Source organism: Mytilus galloprovincialis, chromosome 11 (genome assembly GCF_965363235.1).
Source record: "Mytilus galloprovincialis chromosome 11, xbMytGall1.hap1.1, whole genome shotgun sequence".
In the NCBI taxonomy this organism is placed as follows: domain Eukaryota; kingdom Metazoa; phylum Mollusca; class Bivalvia; order Mytilida; family Mytilidae; genus Mytilus; species Mytilus galloprovincialis.
This window is the reverse complement of record NC_134848.1, coordinates 5,245,508-5,273,168: the sequence shown is the minus strand read 5'-3', so window position 1 is coordinate 5,273,168 and position 27,661 is coordinate 5,245,508. Positions and strand designations below refer to the sequence as shown.

At 30.5% G+C, this 27,661-nt stretch overlaps 1 protein-coding gene and 2 long non-coding RNA genes across 3 annotated transcripts in view; 1 reads left to right on the top strand and 2 right to left on the bottom strand.

Moving 5' to 3' along the window:
- Positions 1 to 11,920: 11,920 nt before the first annotated feature.
- Positions 11,921 to 15,002, bottom strand: LOC143051522 (uncharacterized). Its single transcript, XR_012970823.1, has 3 exons — positions 14,953 to 15,002; positions 13,494 to 13,609; positions 11,921 to 12,488 (listed from the first exon to the last, which is right to left on the bottom strand). It is a non-coding gene; the product is annotated as an uncharacterized LOC143051522 (long non-coding RNA).
- A 1,700-nt stretch (positions 15,003 to 16,702) lies between these two features.
- LOC143051538 (uncharacterized) overlaps positions 16,703 to 27,661 on the top strand; it is a 50,114-nt gene continuing 39,155 nt past the window's right edge. Inside the window, exons 1-2 of the mRNA XM_076224431.1 lie at positions 16,703 to 16,941; positions 17,425 to 17,904. Coding sequence (XP_076080546.1) covers positions 16,728 to 16,941; positions 17,425 to 17,904 — 694 coding nt within the window. The 5' untranslated portion in view covers positions 16,703 to 16,727. The remainder of the gene's footprint in view (positions 16,942 to 17,424; positions 17,905 to 27,661) is intronic.
- On the bottom strand, positions 21,071 to 24,555 carry LOC143050959 (uncharacterized). Its single transcript, XR_012970511.1, has 3 exons — positions 24,316 to 24,555; positions 22,124 to 22,254; positions 21,071 to 21,276 (listed from the first exon to the last, which is right to left on the bottom strand). It is a non-coding gene; the product is annotated as an uncharacterized LOC143050959 (long non-coding RNA).

Sequence of the window (27,661 nt, the reverse complement as noted above, 5' to 3'; positions counted from 1 at the left end):
AAAAATACTTTTGTAAGAATGTACATAAAGGAAGGTTTACAAAGGGTATTGATTCTTGGATAAAAAGACTTTTGTAAGAATGTACATAAAGGAAGGTTTACGTATTGATTCTTGGATAAAAAGACTTTTGAAAGAATGTACAGAAAGGAAGGTTTACAAAGCGTATTGATTCTTGGATAAAAAGACTTTTGTAAGAATGTACATAAAGGAAGGTTTACAAAGCGTATTGATTCTTGGATAAAAAGACTTCTGTAAGAATGTACATAAAGGAAGGTTTACAAAGCGTATTGATTCTTGGATAAAAAGACTTTTGTAAGAATGTACATAAAGGAAGGTTTACAAAGCGTATTGATTCTTGGATAAAAAGACTTCTGTAAGAATGTACATAAAGGAAGGTTTACAAAGCGTATTGATTCTTGGATAAAAAGACTTTTGTAAGAATGTACATAAAGGAAGGTTTACAAAGCGTATTGATTCTTGGATAAAAAGACTTTTGTAAGAATGTACATAAAGGAAGGTTTACAAAGCGTATTGATTCTTGGATAAAAAGACTTTTGTAAGAATGTACATAAAGGAAGGTTTACAAAGCGTATTGATTCTTGGATAAAAAGACTTTTGTAAGAATGTACAAAAAGGAAGGTTTACAAAGCCTATTGATTCTTGGATAAAAAGACTTTTGTAAGAATGTACATAAAGGAAGGTTTACAAAGCGTATTGATTCTTGGATAAAAAGACTTCTGTAAGAATGTACATAAAGGAAGGTTTACGTATTGATTCTTGGATAAAAAGACTTTTGTAAGAATGTACATAAAGGAAGGTTTAAAAAGCGTATTGATTCTTGGATAAAAAGACTTTTGTAAGAATGTACATAAAGGAAGGTTTACAAAGCGTATTGATTCTTGGATAAAAAGACTTCTGTAAGAATGTACATAAAGGAAGGTTTACAAAGCGTATTGATTCTTGAATAAAAAGACTTTTGTAAGAATGTACATAAAGGAAGGTTTACAAAGCGTATTGATTCTTGGATAAAAAGACTTTTGTAAGAATGTACATAAAGGAAGGTTTACGTATTGATTCTTGGATAAAAAGACTTTTGTAAGAATGTACAGAAAGGAAGGTTTACAAAGCGTATTGATTCTTGAATAAAAAGACTTTTGTAAGAATGTACATAAAGGAAGGTTTACAAAGAGTATTGATTCTTGGATAAAAAGAATTTTGTAAGAATGTACATAAAGGAAGGTTTACAAAGCCTATTGATTCTTGGATAAAAAGACTTTTGTAAGAATGTACATAAAGGAAGGTTTACAAAGCGTATTGATTCTTGGATAAAAAGACTTTTGTAAGAATGTACATAAAGGAAGGTTTACAAAGCGTATTGATTCTTGGATAAAAAGACTTCTGTAAGAATGTACATAAAGGAAGGTTTACAAAGCGTATTGATTCTTGGATAAAAAGACTTTTGTAAGAATGTACATAAAGGAAGGTTTACAAAGCGTATTGATTCTTGGATAAAAAGACTTCTGTAAGAATGTACATAAAGGAAGGTTTACAAAGCGTATTGATTCTTGGATAAAAAGACTTTTGTAAGAATGTACATAAAGGAAGGTTTACAAAGCGTATTGATTCTTGGATAAAAAGACTTTTGTAAGAATGTACATAAAGGAAGGTTTACGTATTGATTCTTGGATAAAAAGACTTTTGTAAGAATGTACAGAAAGGAAGGTTTACAAAGCGTATTGATTCTTGGATAAAAAGGCTTTTGTAAGAATGTACATAAAGGAAGGTTTACAAAGCGTATTGATTCTTGGATAAAAAGACTTTTGTAAGAATGTACATAAAGGAAGGTTTACAAAGCGTATTGATTCTTGGATAAAAAGACTTTTGTAAGAATGTACATAAAGGAAGGTTTACAAAGCGTATTGATTCTTGGATAAAAAGACTTTTGTAAGAATGTACATAAAGGAAGGTTTACAAAGCGTATTGATTCTTGGATAAAAAGACTTCTGTAAGAATGTACATAAAGGAAGGTTTACAAAGCGTATTGATTCTTGGATAAAAAGACCTCTGTAAGAATGTACATAAAGGAAGGTTTACGTATTGATTCTTGGATAAAAAGACTTCTGTAAGAATGTACATAAAGGAAGGTTTACAAAGCGTATTGATTCTTGGATAAAAAGACTTTTGTAAGAATGTACATAAAGGAAGGTTTACAAAGCGTATTGATTCTTGGATAAAAAGACTTTTGTAAGAATGTACATAAAGGAAGGTTTACGTATTGATTCTTGGATAAAAAGACTTTTGTAAGAATGTACATAAAGGAAGGTTTACAAAGCGTATTGATTCTTGGATAAAAAGACTTTTGTAAGAATGTACATAAAGGAAGGTTTACAAAGCGTATTGATTCTTGGATAAAAAGACTTCTGTAAGAATGTACATAAAGGAAGGTTTACAAAGCGTATTGATTCTTGGATAAAAAGACTTTTGTAAGAATGTACATAAAGGAAGGTTTACAAAGCGTATTGATTCTTGGATAAAAAGACTTCTGTAAGAATGTACATAAAGGAAGGTTTACAAAGCGTATTGATTCTAGGATAAAAAGACTTTTGTGAGAATGTACATAAAGGAAGGTTTACAAAGCGTATTGATTCTTGGATAAAAAGACTTTTGTAAGAATGTACATAAAGGAAGGTTTACAAAGCGTATTGATTCTTGGATAAAAAGACTTTTGTAAGAATGTACATAAAGGAAGGTTTACAAAGCGTATTGATTCTTGGATAAAAAGACTTCTGTAAGAATGTACATAAAGGAAGGTTTACAAAGCGTATTGATTCTTGGATAAAAAGACTTCTGTAAGAATGTACATAAAGGAAGGTTTACAAAGCGTATTGATTCTTGGATAAAAAGACTTCTGTAAGAATGTACATAAAGGAAGGTTTACAAAGCGTATTCATTCTTGGATAAAAAGACTTTTGTAAGAATGTACATAAAGGAAGGTTTACAAAGCGTATTGATTCTTGGATAAAAAGACTTTTGTAAGAATGTACATAAAGGAAGGTTTACAAAGCGTATTGATTCTTGGATAAAAAGGTCTGGTGTTTCAAAGTCATTGATTCTTGGATAAAAAGGTCTGGTGTTTCAAAGTCATTGATACATAATTGAAAAAAGGAGTTCTGGATTGTAACTTCAGTTTCCTTTGCAGCTGATTGATTAGAATGAAATTTTAACAGTTGGAAGATATTTGAAGGGACAGAACCCCATATCTAAACGAAATATGTTATACAGTAAATAAGTTGATAAAATATGTATATCAACCATGTTTTAAAAATCAGAGTTGGGGAGAAGTGCTTACATGTACAAATAATATACATAATTTGAGAGATCTGTTGTAAATAGACTATTTTCATATTACTGACTTTTAACTCCGGATATATGTTCCATTTTTGTCTCGCCTGTGACGAAAGTCGCAGAGTGAGACATAGGTATTACTATCCAGCGGCGGCGTAAATGCGTAAACTATTTGTATAAAACTTTATATTTCAGAAGGTAGAAGACCTGGATGCTTCATACTTTGTATGCAGATACCTTATGTTAGGAAGTTTCCATCTGTCATATGTCCATTGTCCTTGACCTCATTTGCATGGTTCAGCGACTGCTTGAAAAAAAATATGTTTTTTTTGTATTGTGAATTTCTCACTTATGAGTAAAAGGATAACTACATTTGGTATATGGGTTCCTTGCAACGTCTACGTGTCCGTCAGATAGGGTTCACCTGACCTCCACCTCATTTCATGGATCAGTGATCAAGGTTAAAGTTACGTGACAGGGATGATTCCAGGTGTTTTCAAATGGGTCCCTTGAACATCAAATTGAGAATTTTTTAAGCATAAAATCTAAGACGAAATAACATTATTTTCCTGTAAAAACGGAAAATGTATATTAAGTTTAACCTGTACACTGATGTTCATGTAAGTTGTAACATTTTGAATAATTCTAGATGGGCTACTGTTATTACATGAATATCATTGAACATGATGCACTAGTCTATCTATGACCGGACTGGATCGCATGTCAATAAGTGGGGGAACTAGCTGACCTTCTGCGAACCAATTTTGATCATATTATTTTGTAGGGAACTAACTCTGTATAGCAGTATAGTGATGGTAGAGCATAGGTAACGCATTGTCTGGTTTTCTTTATATAACGCACAAGAAGTCAATAAAACACTAAGTTCGATGATTGTATATTAATTATTCTCGAATAGATAAGCATTTATATTTACAACACAAGTCATACATGTATACGAATATGGGACTAAGTCACCATGATGTGACAAAGCCTAAAATTAATCCAATCCTCTAAATCATGTAAATTACATAAAGTTAATATATCCAAGTCCCTTTCTAAAACTCATCTCTGTCTCCATATATCTCAATAATCATTTTATCTATATCAAAGTTACTTGACCAATCAAAAACCTAAACTCCCAAAAAGGGGAGGGTAATTATTCTTATCCTTACTATTCAACTTATCATTGCTTTTGGTCCCTTAGATACCTTTTTTTATCAAATACCTTGTATATAGTTAAAGTATAAATTATGTAACTAAAATATAACACTTCTATTGTATTTTATCTTAAATAGGAAATAGCTAATTACAGTCTTATTGTAATATTTTGAAGGTGCTAATAGCTTTACCTCAAGTTTACCTTAATCCCTAATCCAGAATTAAGAAAGACAGTCTAATTATGTTTTCTTTGAGATGTGAATTTTTTGCATTCAGCCTTTACTTAGTTTTGACATATTGGCATTCTAACACTTTAATACATCTTTAAAGAAATAAAGAAAATATAGATTTATTTATACAAAATTATTCAAAAATAGTGCCAAGGAAAAATACCTCATTTTTCCTTGGTGATATACAGTACTTGCAACCTTAGGCGTTACTGTTTGACGTGAACTTGACTGATCGGTGACTGATCGGTGACGGATGTTTGACTGATCGATGAGTGATCGGTGATCGGTGATCCATAGGATCCGTCAGATAAGTCAAATAACCTATGTGAGAGTTACCCTGACAACTGTCACCGGTCGATCAGTAAATTAAATTTATGCACGGATCGGACGGATACGTATATATTTAAAATTCTTATGTAAACCGAACTCCACAGTGTTTACAATCGATGAACACGGACCTCTACGAAGACACCTTAATTTACACGTTATAATTTGTAATAAAATTAGTTGCGATACAAAAGTAAAAATAGTTTAACAGAATAAGATGCTTAGAGCGTTAAATTGTTTGTGTTGATTAATATTTTCGTATTAGATATTATAAACATCAGAGACATATAATACATAATTGTATTATATGACTCTGTTAACATGAACTTATTTCTACGAAAATGGTTATTGTTGACCGCCATTGGATTTTTGAACTTTTAATAGTTTCGAATAGGTTGTTTTTTCATGACATTAAAAGAATGTCAAAGAAATGATATTAAAAGTTTGTTTCATTGTTTAGAATTACCAAAATTAATATTCTTTTTATCAAATATTGTACTATTTTATTTGCAATCAGTTATTTTTACCATTTTGAGACAAGTCTTCTAATTAGAATTGAGATATAATGAGAATTAAAATACTTAAACTTTTATTTTTGTGGAATAAGAATGCAGTTATTGATTTATTTTGATGCAAATTATTAACCATCATATGATTTCAGTACTTTTTGAACATAAGGATTGGCTGTTCTTCATAAAACATGCCTACTTTGAGGAAAAATATATTAAATTTTTGTACGCGTAACCTAAAATGCAAATATTTCTTCATTTTACTGAAAATTATTGACCGCCATTGGATTTTGTACTTTTATAGTTTAGAATAGATTTTTTGTTCATAAATTTAAAGGAATGTCAGGGAAATCATACTAAAATTTTATTCGCATTGTTTAAAATAATCAAAACTATTCTTCTTTTTATCAAAAATGATACTATTTTATTTGAAATAAGTTATTTTTACCATCTTGAGACAAGTCTTCTAATCAGAATTCAGATATAATGAGAATTAAAATACTTAAACTTTTATTTTTGTGGAATAAGAATGTAGTTATTGATTTATTTTGATACAAATTATTAACCGTCATATGATTTCAGTACTTTTTGTACATCAGGATTGGCTGTTCTTCATAAAATATGCTTACTTTTAGGAAAAAGATATCAAATTTTTGTACGCGTTGCCTAAAATGCAAATATTTCTTCATTCTACTGAAAATTATTGACCGCCATTGGATTTTTGTACTTTTTATAGTTTAGAATAGTTTTTTTTCATCAAATTAAAAGAATGGCAGAGAAATCATATTGAAATTTTATTCGCATTGTCAAAAATAACCAAAATTATTATTCTTTTTATTAAAAATGATACTATTTTATTTGAAATCAGTTATTTTTACCATCTAAAGACAAGTCTTCTAATCAGAATTGAGATATAGTGAGAATTAAAATACTTAAACTTTTATTTTTGTGGAATAAGAATGCAATTTATTGATTTATTTTGATACAAATTATTAACCTTCATATGATTTCAGTACTTTTTGTACATCATGATTGGCTGTTCTTCATAGAATAATCTAACTTTCAGGAAAAAGATATAAAATTTTTGTACACGTTGGCTTAAATGCAAATATTTCTTCATTTTACTGAAAATTATTGACCGCCATTAGATTTTTGTACTTTTTATATTTAAGAATAGTTTTTTTTTCATAAATTAATAGAATATCGGAAAAATCATACTAAAATTTTGTTCGCATTGTTTAAAATAATTATTCTTCTTTTAATCAAAAATGATACTATTTTATTTAAAATCAGTTATTTTTACCATCTTGAGACAAGTCTTCTAATCAGAATTCAGATATAATGAGAATTAAAATACTTAAACTTTTATTTTTGTGGAATAAGAATGTAGTTATTGATTTATTTTGATGCATATTATTAACTGTCATATGATTTCAGTACTTTTTGTACACCTGGATTGGCTGTTCTTCATTAAACATGCTTACTTTAAGGAAAAAGATATTAATTTTTTGTACGCGTTACCTAAAATGCAAATATTGTTTCATTTTACTGAAAATTATTGACCGCCATTGGATTTTTATACTTTTTATAGTTGAGAATAGTTTTTTTTCATAAATTTAAAATTATATCAGAAAAATCATACTAAAATTTTGTTTGCATTGTTTAGAATAATCAAAATTATTCTTCTTTTTATCAAAAATGATACTATTTTATTTGAAATAAGTTATTTTTACCATCTTGAGACAAGTCTTCTAATCAGAATTCAGATATAATGAGAATTAAAATACTTAAACGTTTATTTTTGTGGAATAAGAATGTAGTTATTGATTTATTTTGATGCAAATTATTAACCGTCATATGATTTCAGTACTTTTTGTACATCAGGATTGGCTGTTCTTCATAAAATATGCTTACTTTTAGGAAAAAAATATAAAATTTTTGTACGCGTTTCCTAAAATGCAAATATTGTTTCATTTTACTGAAAATTATTGACCGCCATTGGATTTTTATACTTTTTATAGTTGAGAATATTTTTTTTTCATAAATTTAAAATTATATAAGAAAAATCATACTAAATTTTGTTTGCATTGTTTAAAATAATCAAAATTATTCTTCTTTTTATCAAAAATGATACTATTTTATTTGAAATCAGTTATTTTTACCATCTTGAGACAAGTCTTCTAATCAGAATTCAGATATAATAAGAATTAAAATACTTAAACGTTTATTTTTGGTGGAATAAGAATGTAGTTATTGATTTATTTTGATGCAAATTACTAACCGTCATATGATTTCAGTACTTTTTGTACATCAGGATTGGCTGTTCTTCATAAAATATGCTTACTTTTAGGAAAAAAATATAAAATTTTTGTACGCGTTTCCTAAAATGCAAATATTGTTTCATTTTACTGAAAATTATTGACCGCCATTGGATTTTTATACTTTTTATAGTTGAGAATATTTTTTTTTCATAAATTTAAAATTATATAAGAAAAATCATACTAAAATTTTGTTTGCATTGTTTAAAATAATCAAAATTATTCTTCTTTTTATCAAAAATGATACTATTTTATTTGAAATCAGTTATTTTTACCATCTTGAGACAAGTCTTCTAATCAGAATTCAGATATAATAAGAATTAAAATACTTAAACGTTTATTTTTGGTGGAATAAGAATGTAGTTATTGATTTATTTTGATGCAAATTACTAACCGTCATATGATTTCAGTACTTTTTGTACATCAGGATTGGCTGTTCTTCATAAAATATGCTTACTTTTAGGAAAAAGATATAAAATTTTTACACGCGTTGCCTAAAATGCAAATATTTCTTCATTTTACTGAAAATTATTGACCGCCATTGGATTTTTGTACTTTTTATAATTTAGAATAGTTTTTGTCATAAAATTAAAAGAATGGCAGAGAAATCATATTGAAATTTTATTCGCATTGTCAAAAATAACCAAAATTATTCTTCTTTTTATTAAAAATGATACTATTTTATTTGAAATCAGTTATTTTTACCATCTAAAGACAAGTCTTCTAATCAGAATTGAGATATAGTGAGAATTAAAATACTTAAACTTTTATTTTTGTGGAATAAGAATGCATTTATTGATTTATTTTGATACAAATTATTAACCTTCATATGATTTCAGTTTTTTTTTGTACATCATGATTGGCTGCATGTTCTTCATAGAATAATCTAACTTTCAGGAAAAAGATATAAAATTTTTGTACACGTTGCCTAAAATGCAAATATTTCTTCATTTTACTGAAAATTATTGACCGCCATTGGATTTTTGTACTTTTTATATTTAAGAATAGTTTTTTTCATAAATTAATAGAATATGTCAAAGAAATGATGTTAAAAGTTTGTTCCCATTGTTTAGAATAACCAAAATTATTCTTCTTTTCATCAAAAATGATACTATTTTATTTGAAATCAGTTATTTTTACCATTTTGAGAAAAGTCTCCTAATCAGAATCGAGATATAATGAGAATTAAAATACTTAAACTTTTATTTTTGTGGAATAAGAATGTAGTTATTGATTTATTTTGATACAAATTATTAACCGTCATATGATTTCAGTACTTTTTGTACATCAGGATTGGCTGTTCTTCATAAAATATGCTTACTTTTAGGAAACAGGTATAAAACTTTTGTACCCGTTTCCTAAAATGCATATATTGTTTCATTTTACTGCAAATTATTGACCGCCATTGGATTTTTATACTTTTTATAGTTGAGAATAGTTTTTTTTCATAAATTTAAAATTATATCAGAAAAATCATACTAAAATTTTGTTTGCATTGTTTAAAATAATCAAAATTATTCCTCTTTTTATCAAAAATGATACTATTCTATTTGAAATCAATTATTTTTACCATCTTGAGACAAGTCTTCTAATCAGAATTCAGATATAATGAGAATTAAAATACTTAAACGTTTATTTTTGTGGAATAAGAATGTAGTTATTGATTTATTTTGATGCAAATTATTAACCGTCATATGATTTCAGTACTTTTTGTACATCAGGATTGGCTGTTCTTCATAAAATATGCTTACTTTTAGGAAAAAGATATAAAATTTTTATACGCGTTGCCTAAAATGCAAATATTTCTTCATTTTACTGAAAATTATTGACCGCCATTGAATTTTTGTACTTTTTATAGTCTAGAATAGTTTTTTTTCATAAAATTAAAAGAATGGCAGAGAAATCATATTGAAATTTTATTCGCATTGTCAAAAATAACCAAAATTATTCTTCTTTTTTAAAAAAATGATACTATTTTATTTGAAATCAGTTTGAAAGTCTGCTAATTAGAATTGAGATGTAATGAGACTTAAAATACTTAAAATAAATGATTGCATTACTTTTTGTCAATCAGGATTGGTTGTTCTTCATAAGTTATGTTTACTTTAAGGAAAGAGATATTATTTTTTCGTACGTGTTGGCAAAAATGCAAATATTTCTTCTCATATTGGAAAATATTGTAATTTCAATTGCAATCAGTTGTTATAAATGATTTTCATATGTTTTTTTGTAGAAAATGTGAATTATTCAAGAATAAATCTGCTTATTTCTTTCTTTTTAAGGAATATATTTATGTTTACCAACATTGGATTTTTGTACTTTTTATTGTTTAGGAGTAGTTATCTTTTTTATTAAAAAAAGACTATCAGAAAAATATAATGTAATGTTGTTTGCATTGTTTAAAATTATTTCTATTTCTTGTTAAAAAATACAGCAGTTATTTTTGTAATTTGTTATTGTAAATGCTTCGATTGTGACGAGAATATAGAAAGTCCGTGATTATGATAAGTTTTTTTTAAGAATTGTATGATGATAAGGATACAAAAATTTAAAATATTGAAAAAAAAATAGACTACATTCTTCAATAACTGATTCTTTCATTTAGTTTTTCCCGAGAATGTTTGGAAAATAATGAAATAAAAATTGCGATGTAGACACCGTTTTAGAACTTGCCGGTTTTGAAAATATATAACCTAAATAAAACGAAAAAGACCATTCTTTAATGATGATATTTTAATTTAGGTTTTATCTGTACATTTCTTTTCATTTCAATTCATAAAACTTTGCTAAATAATTAATAAACAAAAGGCATTGAACGTTCGATTTTCAAGAGTCGCCATTTTAATTAGATTAAACGAAACTAACCCAGTAAACAATCCAACGTCGACATTACGTTGTGACAACGTAATACTATCGTTGTGACAACGTAGTAAAATTACGTTGGTACAACGTAATTTTGTGAACTCCAAGGCACGTGCTGACAACCATCCACACAACGTTGGCACAACGTAATTTATTACCATCATAAAACGTTGTAACAACGTCACAGCACAACTATAAATGTCCCTTGTCCTCATTTAATTGATAAAATCAATGCAATTCCATTGAAGAAGTATGTAAACAGGGTCTTTATTTTTTCTTTTGACCCGTTTTAAGTTGTAAATTTTTCTATGTGGGAAAGATGGACAATTGTTTATATGTACTCTATTTCCAAACTGCCAGCTGTATATGAAATTGTCAAAAAGTTGGTTTTTATTAATCTTTGGCAGGTTTCAGTGTGAAATGTATAAATGTCTAGTTTTCCCAAAAATAGTTGTTTAAGGTTTATAAAGTCTTAAGTTTTTAACTTTTGCAATACTGAAGTACAAGAATTACACATTTCCATTTAACAAATTTGCAACTTTTCTTTCTTTTAACACATAATACTTTTCAAAAAAAGAAATTTTGTATGATGGCCAATAAGACAACCCTCTATCCTAAAATCAAATATTGATGATGTTAGCAATTATAGGTACATGTACAGCCTTCAACATGACATCTTGGTAAGTGCTTCAAATTGTGAATGTTTAGTGTTTCAGTGGCCTAGAACTCAGATTTCACTATGATGGCAGAAATTCTAGAATGAAGGTTTCACTTTGACGACGGAAAACCATTTTTAATGAATTATTCAGAAATACAACAAACTACCATATTTACCTTAATATTTACTGAAAATGCATTCAGCTGGATTCGCTACACGATTACAAGCTAGGAAAATCGGCCCAAAATCTGACTGTCTAATTTATAAATATATATATTCTACACAATTCATACACACTTCTAAAAATATCCCAAATGAAGAAAATACCTGAAATTCAATTCAACTAACTATTGCTTTTTTCCTTTGACCAACTAGAGAGAGTATAAAAAAGAAGATGTGGTATGATTGCCAATGAGACAACTGTCCACAAGAGACCAAAACCTATCCAACAGTTTAGACTTCTTTTTTCTTACAATGTACATGTAGCTACATGAACCAATAAAAAAAATAATAGTTTGTTTCTGAATTTTTAATTTTTATTCCAAATTTTAGTCTTGTGTTGGTTGTATACATTGTACATGTCATTCCAAATGTTGGTTTTCTGCCCTCTAATCAGCTGGGCAATTTGCACAATTGTTTCTGCATACACGTAGTTGGTATTGGTAATGTTTTCTACTCTAGCTCAGTCAATATAGTACACTGGATATGTAGGATGGCTTGTTTCGAAGCTAAGACATTTTCACATATATGTGGTTAAATTTTCGGAATACGAAGTGCGATTTTTTTTCACACAACAATTTCTTTGAAAATTTAAAACTTTGAATACATTAAAAAACTCCATAGTTTTTACATATTTATACTATGATCCTCTACTTTCCAGATCAACACAAATGGTAAAGCTCAGTCACTTGTTAAAAATGAAACATGTTCAATATCACTACAGAGAAATTTTTGTTTACACACAACTTTTGTGTTCCTCATTTGATGGCGCATTAGTTCCTCATTTGATGGCGCATTAGTTCCTCATTTGGAGGTGCATTAGGAATATTGACCCAGCTGGTCTTGTGTTAGTTTCAGATCTCTGAAAAAAAAATCATAAATTATAAAATACAAAAAAATAAATTGATCCCAACTTATGAATTACAGCAGTTCTTAAAAATTATCCTGTGTTTACACATAATCAATATTTTTTCTATTGCTGGTCCTATAATAAACTGCAGATTCATAATTATGTTATGTTGTTACTGAGATGTTTGTATCTTTGCCAATTATACACATTTTGATGATGTATGTTAGAAATTTAACACAATTTCAACAGTATATAATTATTCATAACTTATGATTAACCTTCGTTCTTATTTAAAAAATAAATTTGTTGTTAAATTGAACATGTGTTAATGAAATTATGTCTGTTCCAGAAAATACTATGTCCGCCCCTAAGGGACAGCCCTAAGCCCTTTTTAAAAAAAAAATCCCAGCACCGACAGAATTATAAATTAATAAGAACAACACTTCCTTTGCATTTTGGTATTTCATACACAACCACCCCCAAATAAAATTTAAGAAAAGAGCTTTCCCTGGGGGAGAGGGGACATAATATTTTCTGGAGCAACCAGTGGTTATTCTACAAATAATTAATAAAGGAAGTTTGGTTTCACAATATTGTCATTTTTCAATTAATTTAAGATATGCAAAGGATTCTACCTTAATAAATTTAGCATGTACATCGATACAACAAGACCTCATAGCATATGCCAATGAACGCAATCTATAAAATCAACAAATTATAATTTGATAAATGAAATTAATATAAGAAGAATGTGTCCATGAGCCACAAATGATCTTATCAAACTTAATTTAAAGGACATATCTAGAGAACAGTAAAGCAGATGCTCTCCAAATTCAAACTCTGCGTTTTATGATAATAAGCGTTGTGTATTGGTTGCATAACATGTGGTTTAGGCAAACGTTAGATAACAAAATCCAATTTTGAGTTCAATGTACATGTATGTACGTACAGTACAAGAGTTAAACTATATCACTCAGTTAAGGAGGACAGAAAAAGAGCTGATCAACTGATGTTTACCTTTTTAAAATCTTGGTCCAAATTCTTGAGCTGGTGCATGCTTAACTGTTACATGGTTACTGCAATGATTTCCTCAACCTCAGACACATTGGATCTGTGGATTTATATACAAGACTCTGGAAAAATAAATAAAAATACGTTCAATTATCTTTTATATTCTTCTGTCTGTTTCATATAAAAAAGAAGATGTGGTATGATTGCCAATGAGATAACTCTTTACAAGAGACCAAAATGACACAGAAATTAACATTTATAGGTAACCGTACTGCCTTCAACAATGAGCAAAGCCCATACGGCATAGCCAGCTATGAAAGGCCCGAAATGACAATGTGAAACAATTCAAACGAGAAAATTCACCGCCTTATTTATATAAAAAAAAATGTTAGTCCAACAAATCTTTAGGAGAACAAAGTGACAAATTTAAATGCATTCCAAAATTCATATGTTTTATGATTGATTACAACATGGTTTCTGATCACATATTTAGTGATTGTACATGTAGCTCGTCATTGATAAACATGTAGATTTCATATTATAAATTGTACAGCAAAAAAGATGTCCATATGTACTGTTTTAACACCTGTAAACTGGGTTTTACCCTGAAAACAAGAAAATTTTACCCAACTTTCAAGGCTAGATCCTAGTCTAAATCATTATGACACTTTCAAGACTTGGAAGGCTGTTTTTTTATTTTTTTCTGGGACGCCTTCCTACAACGACCTAATCCTATTGCGACAACCGTGATGGCTATCTTAATTTTTTTCTGTGACGCCTATATTTTACAACATCTTTATTGGCACAATTGTCTATTTCCATGTCAGACCCAGTGATACAATGATTGATCGTTTGTTGCTCAACATCCAGTGGCAAATATTTCATGCATGTTAGCGACGACCCCCAGTGATATATGCAGCATTATCATTAATAGGCCGGGTTGGTAATATGCCAAGTTTGAAATGTGCGGAGTTTGTAATGGACCCAAATATCTAAAGTGCTGAGATGTTTAGCTTCACATTTTCTGATATTGATAACATGGATAAGACTTTTATGCTTCAATGATTATCAAAAAATAACAGAGCAGACACTTGTAGCCTTAATATATAGGGATAGTAGCTCTTGTCACAGATAGAAAACAAGTACTTGTGGCTGTGCACCCCTCCCCCTTTTTTTTACTTTCTACAGTTTTTACTTATTTTTAATTGCATATATCTTCAGAAACAACACAAGTTAATCACGAAATTTGATAAATGGATTCAAATAACACACACATCATGGCTAAAATATCTTGTATCAGTGCAATATATTGACAGTATAAGAAAAAGTATCATATTTCAACACGATCACGTATAACCGACTTGAAAGAGGCGCCCAACACGGTAACAGCTGTTTTATTTTCATCAATCAAACTTGTTTTTATCATGGAGAACCTATTTGGTGTAATGTGCAATCATTATTTTACCTTTTTCTTTGTTCTGGAATCTGGATCAAGCTAAATTTCCACTGCCAAATCCTCACTGTTTTCAAAAATCAAGCGGCAACAGTGCGCATGCTCAGACTTTTCATAGGATGCAGCGGTAAAACCCGAGTACTGCTGAACGTTACACTAATCAAATCGTGAAAAACGATTATGAAATCCAAGTGATAAATGATGACAAAATTTTAATGATATAATAAACAATAAATATTCATATAAAATACATATATTAGAACATTAAAATTGGATTTGTAATATTTTCTTTGACATCTTGATGCAAATTATGTCTACGGGAAAAAAGGGGGATTTTTTTTTTTAAATCGAAAAAATCGTAAATATATTCTAGTGAAGGTGAATGATTGATATATCCAGGAATACTCATTATGACATACCCCAAAAATTCGTCCCATAAAACCAGATTTTTACAATGTATTCACTACGTTCTTATAATGTCGATACGACGTAACAAAGCACGTTGTCACAACGTAATAAAATGTTACGTCCTGACAAGGTACTAAATTTACGTGAATCCGACGTAATTTCATAACGTCGTCTGTACGTCTGCATCCAACGTTGGATTTTTACGTTCCCACAACGTTGGTACGACGTAAACTCACGACATGACGTTCAGACGACCATTAACCGACGTCGGGAGTACGTCGTGTGTTTACTGGGAAGATTCCGTAATTTGTATTAGTTTATCATGTGACGTATTAAAGTTCAATCCGTCATCAAGGTCGATCGGTACTATCCGTCCGATCAGTCCGATCAGTCAATTACTTTTACTATAAGTCTGACGGATTGCTGACGTGAGTTTGACGCGAACTTGACTGATCGGTGACTGATCGATGACCGCTGACTGATCGCTGAAATAGTAACGCCTAAGGTTGCAAGTACTGTATCAACACATCAACATATCAACACATAAACATACTAAAACATCTACACATTGATACATCGACACACTGACAAATCAACCCATAAACACTCATACATCAAAACACTGACAGATCTACATAGAACAAGACTCATACATCAACACAATGACATATTGATACCTTGAGAGACTAAAAAATCAATGCATTGCCATATAAACACACTGACAGATTAACACATTAACAGATTCAAACATCAATGCATTAACACACTGATATATCAATACATTAACACTCATACATCGACACATAAACATATTGACACACTGACATATTAACTAAAATTTCAGACTCATACATACACCTTGACATATTGGCACACTAACAGATAACAAATTAACAGACTTGTACATCAACATGTAAACATATCAACACACTTATAAATTAACACATTAACAGATAAATTCATCCACACAGAGATATCGACAAACTGACATTTTAACACATTATCATGCAGACTCATACATCGACACAGACATATTGACACACTGAAATTTCAACACATTAAAATATTTATATATCAACACATTAACATATTAAAACACTAACAAATTACCACATTAACAGACTTCTACATCATTACACCAATAATTCAATACATAAACAGGCTAATACATAAAAACATAGACATAAAGACATTGTGACATATTTAACGCATTGACATATCGAAAAGATGACATATCAACATATTAACCAACAAATGAGGAGAAATTATCTATGAGTGTTTGTATGGATACATTTTTTTTTCACAACATGAACAAATCAAAACTTTCCAATTTTTTTTAATTTTTTTTAGATTCCATCGGAAAAGGGCAACAGTCTGCCATGTTAAATCGTTTATTAGGGAAGGGCAGCTATGAATCTTTTGATATGAGATGCATGGTAACTGGCCAATTTTCTGTTGGGAAGTCGACTCTTGTTAAGCTGTTAGCTGGAGAAATTATACCTGATGGTCGACACCCGACAGATGGGATTTCTCTGGTAGAAGGTCGCTGTGGCCTAGATATTCTTACAAAAGAGTGGATTCTTGTTGATCCAGGTGAGAAAAGGCATAAGTACAAACATCTGACCACATTTAAAAAAAACTCTATTGCATGGACTGCGCTATCAGCAGAGATGTTATAGCACTGATTTAAATTAGTTTCACATTGTAGCCATCTTTTTTGTGCCTTCTATTCACGCACCATATTAATTCAATATCAAATCTTATTTGTGTATGAAAATCTTAACATCATTACTAATCTCATTAGAAAGATGTTAAGGTTTTTATATTTTGAAATTGAATTTAAATGTTAAAATTATGCAATGAATTAACATTTATTTTCCATAATCAATAATTTCATCAATCAATCAGTTAAAATATGACTCTCTTTAAAATGTGTTAATAGCATTATATGAATGTTACACCTGATAAGATATGATTCTTATCTTAATTCTGATTTTTCTTACATTCTTCACTTGGTTTTGACAGCCTGCATCTGTTTTGGATTTGATTTGCCTGATGTATTAAATATAATTTCAGACTCTTACAATGCCCTGGATGTTGTGTATCATAAGGTTTTAACGACCTCTCTGGAAGAAGAGGAGGAGAGTGAACTTACCAACAAAGCTGCAGATACAAGCTCAACTGGTTATGCCAAAGCTACACTTTCCTCTTTGCCCTCAGAACAGTCTGCAGCAGCACAATCTCTACCATCTACGAAATCCTCCAATGTGCCTCACACGGTAAAACAGATGGAAAAGAAAATGAGAACAAGAATGACTAAAGAAGAAATAAGAAAGAAAATGGAAAAGGTCCTCAAAAGTGGGAAGTATAAGATGAAAGTTGGACGTCTTATCTTCTGGGATTTTGGTGGACAATATGTTTATCTAACAACACATCAGACCTTCATGACGTTCCGAGCGTTGTTTCTTGTAGTATTTGATGGAAGCAAAGATTTGCATGAACAGGTCCCTGATGTGATGTGTTTTCCAGGGCAGCACATGACGCCAACTCCAGCAGGTAATATGCATGTTATTTACACTCAGATAATGAAAACAGGATACATTTCTATTACAGCAAGGGGATAATTAAAAAAAACAATTAAAATTGTCTAAATATTTACAGCTAATACATTAATGCTAGCAAGACAAATCTTTGTTTTGCTTGCTTGCTTTGCTTGTATCAATGTTTGCTCAAGCATGGCAATTAAGATAGGCGGGGCTTCAGCTTGTATACATCATACTTAAATTTTATTGGACGTTATGTTTGAAGTTAAGGACAGTCACACTAAATTTTAAAACATCACAAGATGACAAATATAAAGCGAAATCGTAGAAATGGAAGCCAAAAAATTTGTTATTTTTCTCGAAGATATGCATTTTTTATCATCCAACTGAAAAGACTGTCGTCAAGTACTTTTAGAAAAGCAGTTGGATGATGAAAATGCATGTCTTGCTAGCATTAATGTATTAGCTGTAAGCCAATCTAAAGGTTTACGTAACTTGTTTACATTGCCACTTTGAGCTTCCATATCACAAAGGAAATGCTGGGATTGGTGTTGGGGGTAATTGCCTCAAAATTTTTGGAATTAGCGGCCAAAAAGGGTAAAAAAACATGCATTTTTTTAGTTTCAGGACAATAACTTTTGTGTAAGTGTATGGATCTTTCTGAAATTATACTACAAGGTTCCATATCACAAAGGGAAGGCTGGGTTGGAGTTTTGGGGCAATTGCCCTAAATGTTTAGGAATTTGGGACCAAAAAGGACACAAAAAGCTTTTTTTTCTAGTTTCCAGACAATAACTTGTGTTCAAAAGTATGGATCTCTCTGAAATTGTACTGCAAGGTATTATACCACAAAGGGAAGGCTGGGATTGAGTTTGGGGTGATGAATCATAAGGGGTTCAAAAAATTTTGGGGGGATTTTTTTTTTTTTTTTTTTTCATTTTTTTTTTTTTTTATTTGTTTATTTCTGATATATATATATAAAAGCAAATAATAATGATATGGCAGGAGATACACACCAAACAGGATATGTGAATTATTATATTAAGTATTGTGCAATAGCAAAATATTTTCAATTGCACAGTATTGCGCTATAGCAAGACATTTTCAATTGCACAGTATTGCGCTATAGCAAGAAATCTTCAATTGCACAGTATTGTAGGTGTGATCTGACCTTAACATCATTTTCATTTCACTGAGGTTTAGTATTTTTTCTAATACTATATGTAATAGGTCAACTATATTTGGTGTATGGAAATATTTTATGATGTACATGTCAGTCTCCATGTATCATCTGACCTTTACCTGATTCTCATGGATCATTGATCAATGTTAAGTTTTCATGGTTAAGTTTGTTTCTTAGATACTACAAGCAATAGTTCGACTATATTGAATGCATAGATTGATTGTACGGTGTACATGTCTGCCTGGTATGGTTTATCTGACCTTGACCTCCTTTTCATGGTTCATTGGTCAATGTTAAGTTTTCTTGGTCATATCTATAAATTAACTGTTTACAAAACTTTTGAATTTTTGAAATACTAAGGCTTTTCTACCTGAGGAATAGATTACCTTGTGTATATTTGGAAAAACTTTCAGGAATTTTGGTCCTCAATGCTCTTCAACCTCGTACTTTATTTGGCCTTTTTAACATTTTTGGATTCGAGCGTCACTGATGAGTCCTTTGTAGACGGACCGGTCAACTACATTAAGTGAATTAAATGATTGTTAGATGTACATGTATTTCTGTTTAGTTTATCTGACCTTGACCTCATTTTCTTGGATCATGCTAAGTTTATGTGATACATATAGTTGTAGTAAAACTTTATATCTAGGACTATCAACATAATATAAATGGTTAGTAAAGAAGGCGAGATATTTCAGTGTGTGCACTATTGTTGTTATTCCTTAAATCTATTTTGTTAAAACTTCGTATTAAATAGCTGCAAAACAAATAACTGAGAGCAGAATAAAAAAGGAAAAAACCAATTTTCCTCTTTTTTCACTCTTAATTCTGACAAGTGCAATTAGAGGCCAAATTCGGACCAGAACGTAATAAATTTATTCTATAACCCATGTATTTGAGAAAAAATCATGAAAAACAAAGACAATTCTGTTATATTAGTATTTATTTGTTACATTTCAAAATAAATTTATACTGAATTCTACACTTAGCTGTCCATTTTTAGTCAACTCTCTGTAAAGGATACAACATAGAATAAATTTATTCTAAATGCATGGTGCTTACTGTATATGATCATGTATAAAATAAATTTATTATATAGAGCCATAATATCTATTATTAGTTCGAGAAAATCATAGAATAAATTTATTCTTCATTCAATGTCATTTATGATTATGATAATATTGATCTCTATGGTGAGGCTGAGACACAGAATAAATTTATTCTTGTTTCAATGCGATTTCGGATTATAATAAAATATAAAATAAATTTATTTTGAAGTAAAGTTATCTGTATGATGAAGCTGTGACACAGAGTAAATTTATTCTAGTTTCAATGCGATTTCGGATTATGATAAAATATAAAATACATTTATTTTGAAGTAAAGTTATCTGTATGGCTGAGACACAGAATTAATTTATTTTACATTCAATATGAATTTTGTTCTATATAAAAATAATCTTAAAAATATCTCATGATAAAAAATTAAAATAATTTAAAAGAAAATTCCATCGGTCTTATTTATTACAGACAAACTGATACAATAAATTGCTTCGCCAAGCGCAGCTGGATACGACCGCAGAGGTCAAATCTTAAACATTTGGGACAAAAATGGACACAATGTTCGTGCATGATACAGGTCTGAATTTGGATTATAATTAAATACTTGATGCAATATAGGTTACTGACACAGAATAACGGTAGCCAAAAAACTTAGAATTGGTTATATCATTTGAATTTATATTTAATTTTTGGCTTTTGTGCAATACACTATGCTGTTGCGAATTGCCCCCCCCCCCAAAAAAAAAAAAAATAAAAAAAAAAATAAATATATTTACCTCTTTTTTATGCTTTTGTGCAATACACTATGCTGTTGCTATTTGAACCCTCACCCCCAAAAAATATACCCTTGCCCCTCATTTTTTTGGCAACATGATATTTGAAATTTTCTTTTTCAATTTCTGAAATCTGTAATGAGTGAAAATTTTGGTTTTTTTTTTCAAACAAGAGACAAGCTTCGTTATAATGCAAATGGTACTAATCGTTAAGTAATCTGATCTTTTATTGACATACAGATCTGTAGTTTGAATTATTCATCTTCAAACTCTTCTTAACTTTTCGAACAATTATCTTTGTAAATGTCAACATTTTATCTTCTAATATTCCCAAATACATGTTTCCATTATTCCGTTCAACCACAGCTATCTGAAAGATCAAATAAAAAAGTGCATATAAAAAAAAATGGAAAATGTGTCTATGGGCTACAAATGCCCCCGCTCGTAAATATACACGTGTCAACTTCCACATTCAGATACATGTACACGATTAAAGTAGTTAAGACTGATTTGTGATTTTAACATTCGGTTGAGGCAAACTAAAGTATAAGTGAACGGAAACGAAAAAATCAGCATGTTTTATGTTTATAAATGGCCTTAACTCAAGAACGGTAGAATTGATGCCACTCAATTTAAACCTTGATCTGTGTTTTATGGTAATATGCATTGTGTATACGATTTATTACATTTGCTTGAGGCAAACTAAAGTTAGAGAACAGAAGCGAAAAATCCAGCAATTTTTATGTTTATATATATAAATGGGCATAACTCAAGATGGTAAAAGTTATGCCACCCATGCAACATCTTACACTAACCTTGTCAAAAACGAACTGTAACTTGTAAAGTAAGCAAATGTTTCAGAGAGATGTACAAGGACTAAAGGAGCAGCCGGATCTGATCGCCGTATAAATAAGATATGCAAATGATTGTACAACTGCACATCACATATCAGGCCCTCACTCTAAAATTCATAATATATTCCTTTACATAGAGTAACCGATACATTGCACGCATTCTTAAAATAATGACTTTTAATTCACTAATAACAATTCCGGCCGAAATACAATTGTCAAAATATGAATTATATTAGCACTTTCAAAACCTTTTGCGATGAGATAAGAAAGAACACTTTTTATAAAACAACAATTATGTTTCTTAATTTCAGCATTCTAAGATATTTCTTGCACGCCAGTTAAAAGTTTAATCTTTTAAATTACCTCTGTAGATTTTTCTTAAAATGTATCCTTCACTAATGTTCTCTGTGGTTGTAGTAACTTCTGTCATTTTGTCTGCCTTCTAAACTTTTGTGTTTCTTTAAAAATTCCTTTTGATAGAAGTGTCTAGTGACCTATAAAGAACAGCGTATTATATTTTGACTGAAATCGTCATATTATCCATGAAGATGGAGACTTTTTGTCAATTGTTCTGTGTGCCAAACAGATTGCATGAGAGTGTGAGTACAGTTCTTTAGGTACTTATGAAAATGTTCAAAACTAGTTTTTTACATAAAATAGTCTATTAGTCGTTTATTTGTTTTTCGCAATGGTGTTTTATTGTTTCATAGACTTATGAGTATAAATATCCTTTGGATTCAGTGGCGGAGCCAGTTAGGGTTCCGTGCTTTGAACGCCCCCTTTTTTGACGATCAATGGTTTTAAATTGGAACAAATGTTTAGAACCCTCTTTTAAAAATGGCTGGTCCCGCCCCTGGGTATCTTTCACTTTTTGCTCAAATAATAGGTACATGTTCCATCTTTCTATGCAACAATTTCATAGCTAGTGTGTCCTAACAGCTGTTATAAGACTAAGCGTGAAGAAAGTGAACATTTAATTTTTTAAATGTTTCAAGATTACTTCAACTTTCACCCGTAGTAAATAATAATGAGATTACCAATTAGAAACATTATTACTATCATAATAATTAAAAGATAATAAATAATATTTATCTAATAAATTTACGTTCAAACTTATGAATTAAAAAGAGAAAACATGTACCCAATCTTTTATATATATTCTTCACTTTAAGCATGGAATCATTATATTTAAATATACAATTCCTTGCTTTAAGGCATAGTCTTCAGAGTCGGATCCAGGGATGTTTAAAAAGGGGGGGGTATTAACAATAAAACTGAGTCTCATCTAGCCCCAAGCATCATGTCAGGCATTGTCATTACTAATGTCTTCTAATCTGAGTAAATTAATTACTAAAATCTAATAAATGTCTTCTTATCTGAGAAACAATTTCGACTTTTAAACGAAATCTTGTATTTATGATAATGTTGATTCTCCACAAAGTAATATAAATAGAACCATACAAATAGTAAGCAAGTACATGTTTTCAGATACCATCTTCAATATAAAAAAAAAAATCACACCATGAAAAAATTAACTTGTTATGTGTTCCTCTTCTACTAGCTTCAAAATATATCCAAAATCAAGAATGTGGAACAAACTCTATCTGACATAATCATTTGGTAATTGATGCAATTAGTGTCTCTTGTATGCCTGTCTTGAACATAAAAAACTAAATATAAAATAAACAACTCTCCCAATGCTCAGGTTGGTTGTCATATTATGCAACATAGTTAATAATATAGAAACCAATGGGAAAAACATAGAACTTCTTTTGTCATACAAAACACTGTCAAACATCCAAACATACTATCCACACTGATCTGTGTCCACACTTGTAGTATATTAATTTATCTTAGTGATATAACAAATTGTCAGAGTAGTATAGTCAAATTTAGTTATAGAATGAACATTTAATTTAATTTGCTTCATGATATACCTCTTTCCTTAATGATATGATTATAGTAATCATAGGCAGTTGTGGCGTTCCATAAATGTTATATTCCAAATTGTTCTTGTTTATTATGGAATGATCGATATTCTGATGCATGTTTACCAACGTTTTTTTTCAACTGATCGGGTGGAGCTTATGTTTTAATTCGCACAAGGATAGTCTATTTGAAGATGTGTGTGATAAGGATGAGTGTCGTTATAATTATTATTGAATTCCAATCACTAATCAGTGTCACCAAACGCATATACAAAAGAACTGAGGAACTGAGTGAGACCAGTGTATGATATGAGACGAATAACTGGACACTTCATTGATGATCTTATCCCAAAACTCCTGTCTATAGATGGACTGGTCTTAAATAAACGAACTTCTTAAACTCCGCCCAAGTCAAGTGAAATAAATCTAGTAAAAGTAATATTGTAGAAAAATATGCAAATTGATATTCGCAGATGCAGATTGATCGAGGATTTGAAAAGGGGCATACGCAGAGACTTGTAAAACGTCTAGTATGCATTGAGAATATATGTCGGGGATCTATGAGGGGATCCCAGTATCCTTGACCCCACCCCTAATCCCACCTCTAGTATACTGAGCAAAACTAACCTCCAATTTCTTGAACTGTGATGAATGTTTCATAAACGAAACTGGAAAACTATCCCGTCTATGTTCAACTTGTCTTCCCTCCTTTTAATTTCCACTTTTCTGTCATCTTCATTGCACGTACATAGAGAGAAATACCAAGTGATCATATCATACAAAATTACAGATCAGTGTCCTTCGCCTTCGTCTTGTCATTAATTATCTTGTGTTTCCATTTGAAGTCTTCTCGGCATGTGGTAACACTAGGGGCCTACAATCAACGTACGCGTACATTACATAAAATGGTAAGGCTGTTAAGCCGCGTTTGTTATAATTAGCAATAATTATTTTAACAACTTCAGATAGATATGCGGTACTTGTTTGCTAACATGAATTAAACAAATCGAAGATTGTAAATTATTTGAATCTGTGTCATTTCATAGAGGTTATTAATGTGTGGTCATTTTATATCATTCTAATAAAAAAATATGTTAATCAAAAATGGACAACTACAAAAGTGTAATAGTCTGGATGGATGGTCCATCGATTTTGTATTCTTTTAATTTTTAAAACATTATTTCTATTCTTTATGCATTTTTTGTAATTTTGCTCATTATTCTCTATTTGATCATCCTTTTATTTTCTATTCTTTATATTTTGTTTGTATATGCTATATGTTTTGTCCTTTATTCTGCGTTTCCCAGTCCCGTGATTCGATATTCTATCAACTCCAACAAGACCCTCAAGTATTATTACCGATAAATAGGCGTTTGAGAATGTGTTCCATTTTGTCTTATCCTTTCTTTATTTGTTTTTAAAGATTTATAAAAAGCTTACCGCACTTCATCCCGGTCTACCCTTATTACAGATATTCCTCATGGTATGTATTGTTTTAAAATAGCTTCTCGTTCCGTGCATGCATGCATGCACTATTTGACACTGCACGTTAAGCAACCAACAATCTGTCAATCAATCGATTTTATAGAAAAGATGTATCATATCTTACATCAAAACAATGTATAAACACCACCCGTTCATCTTTTTCTACAAAATGATAAATGTGCAGTTCACACTGCTGACATTACTAGACCACATATATGACACTTCGTCTATACCTGAGACTGTGGATGGGGGTTTACAGAATAGAGAATAATGAACAAAAAAATAGAAAGAATAGTAAGAGAAAATGGTTTAAATTTGACCCCATCCTGACCCTCGTACTTGTGAGAACGTATATTATAGGTTGAGGCCTTGCCCTCCATGTATTCAAAGTAAAGCATTATTTTGATTATGAAACATTGTGATTAGAAACGGTTGCTTTTTTCCAATCGATCTTCAAACCCTATGCCTTGAGTAGTGGGTGCTAAAACCGAAATATCGATTTATTAGTGTTTTCGGAATCAATGTAACTTTCAGAACAATATTGTTCATCTCGTGGTTATCAAACTGTAATGGTGGAGAAAGCCGGAATGCCAAGAGAGAATCTAAGATTTTTGTCGTGAAAACTGATAATTATATTCAATCAATATACTAAACCCCTAACGGGAAGAATTTCACGTGAGGCACCCGTCGTATTGGTCATGTTATTACAAACTCGGTGATAATTCGGCGGGTCACATTCCTGAAAAGGGAACGGAATTGTAGTTACGACATAAAGAATCATTACTAAATAAATGATACTAAACCACTAACGGGAATGATTGTGCCTGATATTCATATGATGAAGACATAATCTTTCAATCAGTTTAATTGAAGTCTGGAGCTTGCATGTCAGTTAACTGCTAGTAGTCTGTTGCTATTTGTATATTATTGTCATTTTGTTAATTTTCTTTGTTTACATCTTCTGACATCAGACTCGGACTTCTGTTGAACTGAATTTTAATGTGCCTGTTGTTATGCGTTTACTTTTCTACATTGGCTAGAGGTATAGGGGGAGGGTTGAGATCACATAAACATGTTTAACCCCGCCGCATTTTTGCGCCTGTCCCAAGTCAGGAGCCTCTGGCCTTTGCTAGTCTTGTATTATTTTTAATTTTAGTTTCTTGTGTACAAATTGAAGTTTAGTATGGCGTTCATTATCACTGAACTAGTATATATATTTGTTTGGGGCCAGCTGAAGGACGACTCCGGGTGCGGCAATTTCTCGTTGCATTTAAGACCTGTTGGTGACCTTCTGCTGTTGTTTGTGCTATGGTCGGGTTGTTGTCTTTTTGACAAATTCCCCATTTCCATTCTCAACTTTATTTTTTGAGATTGCATTTGAACGCAACTGCCATGTGCGAGGTTTGAACCATCACAGCCTCAGGCCTCTAAAAACAAAAAGATCAAGAAACAAAAAATCGCGTGCATGCGTTTTTAAGGTAATATTATATATAGTTAATTATATATATATATTGTTTCAACTTATAATCAAAAGTGCATTAATTGTAATAGAAATTTCAACAATTTAAAAAAATGTAAAAGAACTTTAAGGCTAAAAAATATATAGGCGAAACAAAAATATGGATATGTTGTTTGGTATCCCATTCTCTTCAAAGCTAATGATAAATCTGTACATTGTACATGCTTCATATCCAGTGGCGGTAACTTGACTAATATACCTCGATTTTTAGTGAGTCGAAGGAGGAAACGGCATCAGTACGGAAAAAGATACTATGGGGGGGGGGGGGGGCTTCATTAATTATACAACGAAACCCTCGACTAAATGAGCTTTCATCGTTTTCAGATAAAAAAAAATTAAGGAGACGATTTTTAAGTTTGCTGAACGTGATGTGGCTAAAATTACGTACATATTCAGGACTTGAACAAAATAACAATAAATCCAGTAGATAGGTTCGTAATGAAATCTCTTTATTGACTTTGTCTTGTGTAAAAAGCATTCTTGAAATCCCTGCGGGTTTAATCAACTTTGAAGTAAGTGCTTCGTTCTTTCATAGTTTATATTTTTTTAGTTAATTCGCCATTTCATGATTATTTTAAAATTTACCAATGAAACAATAACCCGGATAAATCATTCCAGAACCATGATAGTGCTTGTATTTTATAAGAGGATAACGAAATTAGAGAATTAAATTAATTTAGATTGATAACCATGATGGATCAAAGTTTTAACCACTTTTTTATGTCCCTTTTTACCATAAGATACTCCGGTCATTATTTATATAAAGAATGATAAGGATGACGATAATAACGATGTCTGATGTCCAGTGGTAGCTTTTACCTTACATACACACAGAATGACAACATGCTTTATGTTATTTGCACGTTTTGTACTAGACAAACTGCGTCAGATTTTTTGACGCGTTTTTTCAGAAGATACAGATAACTTTGTAAGAAGACATGCCACTCTGCCAAGACACATTATTCTAAT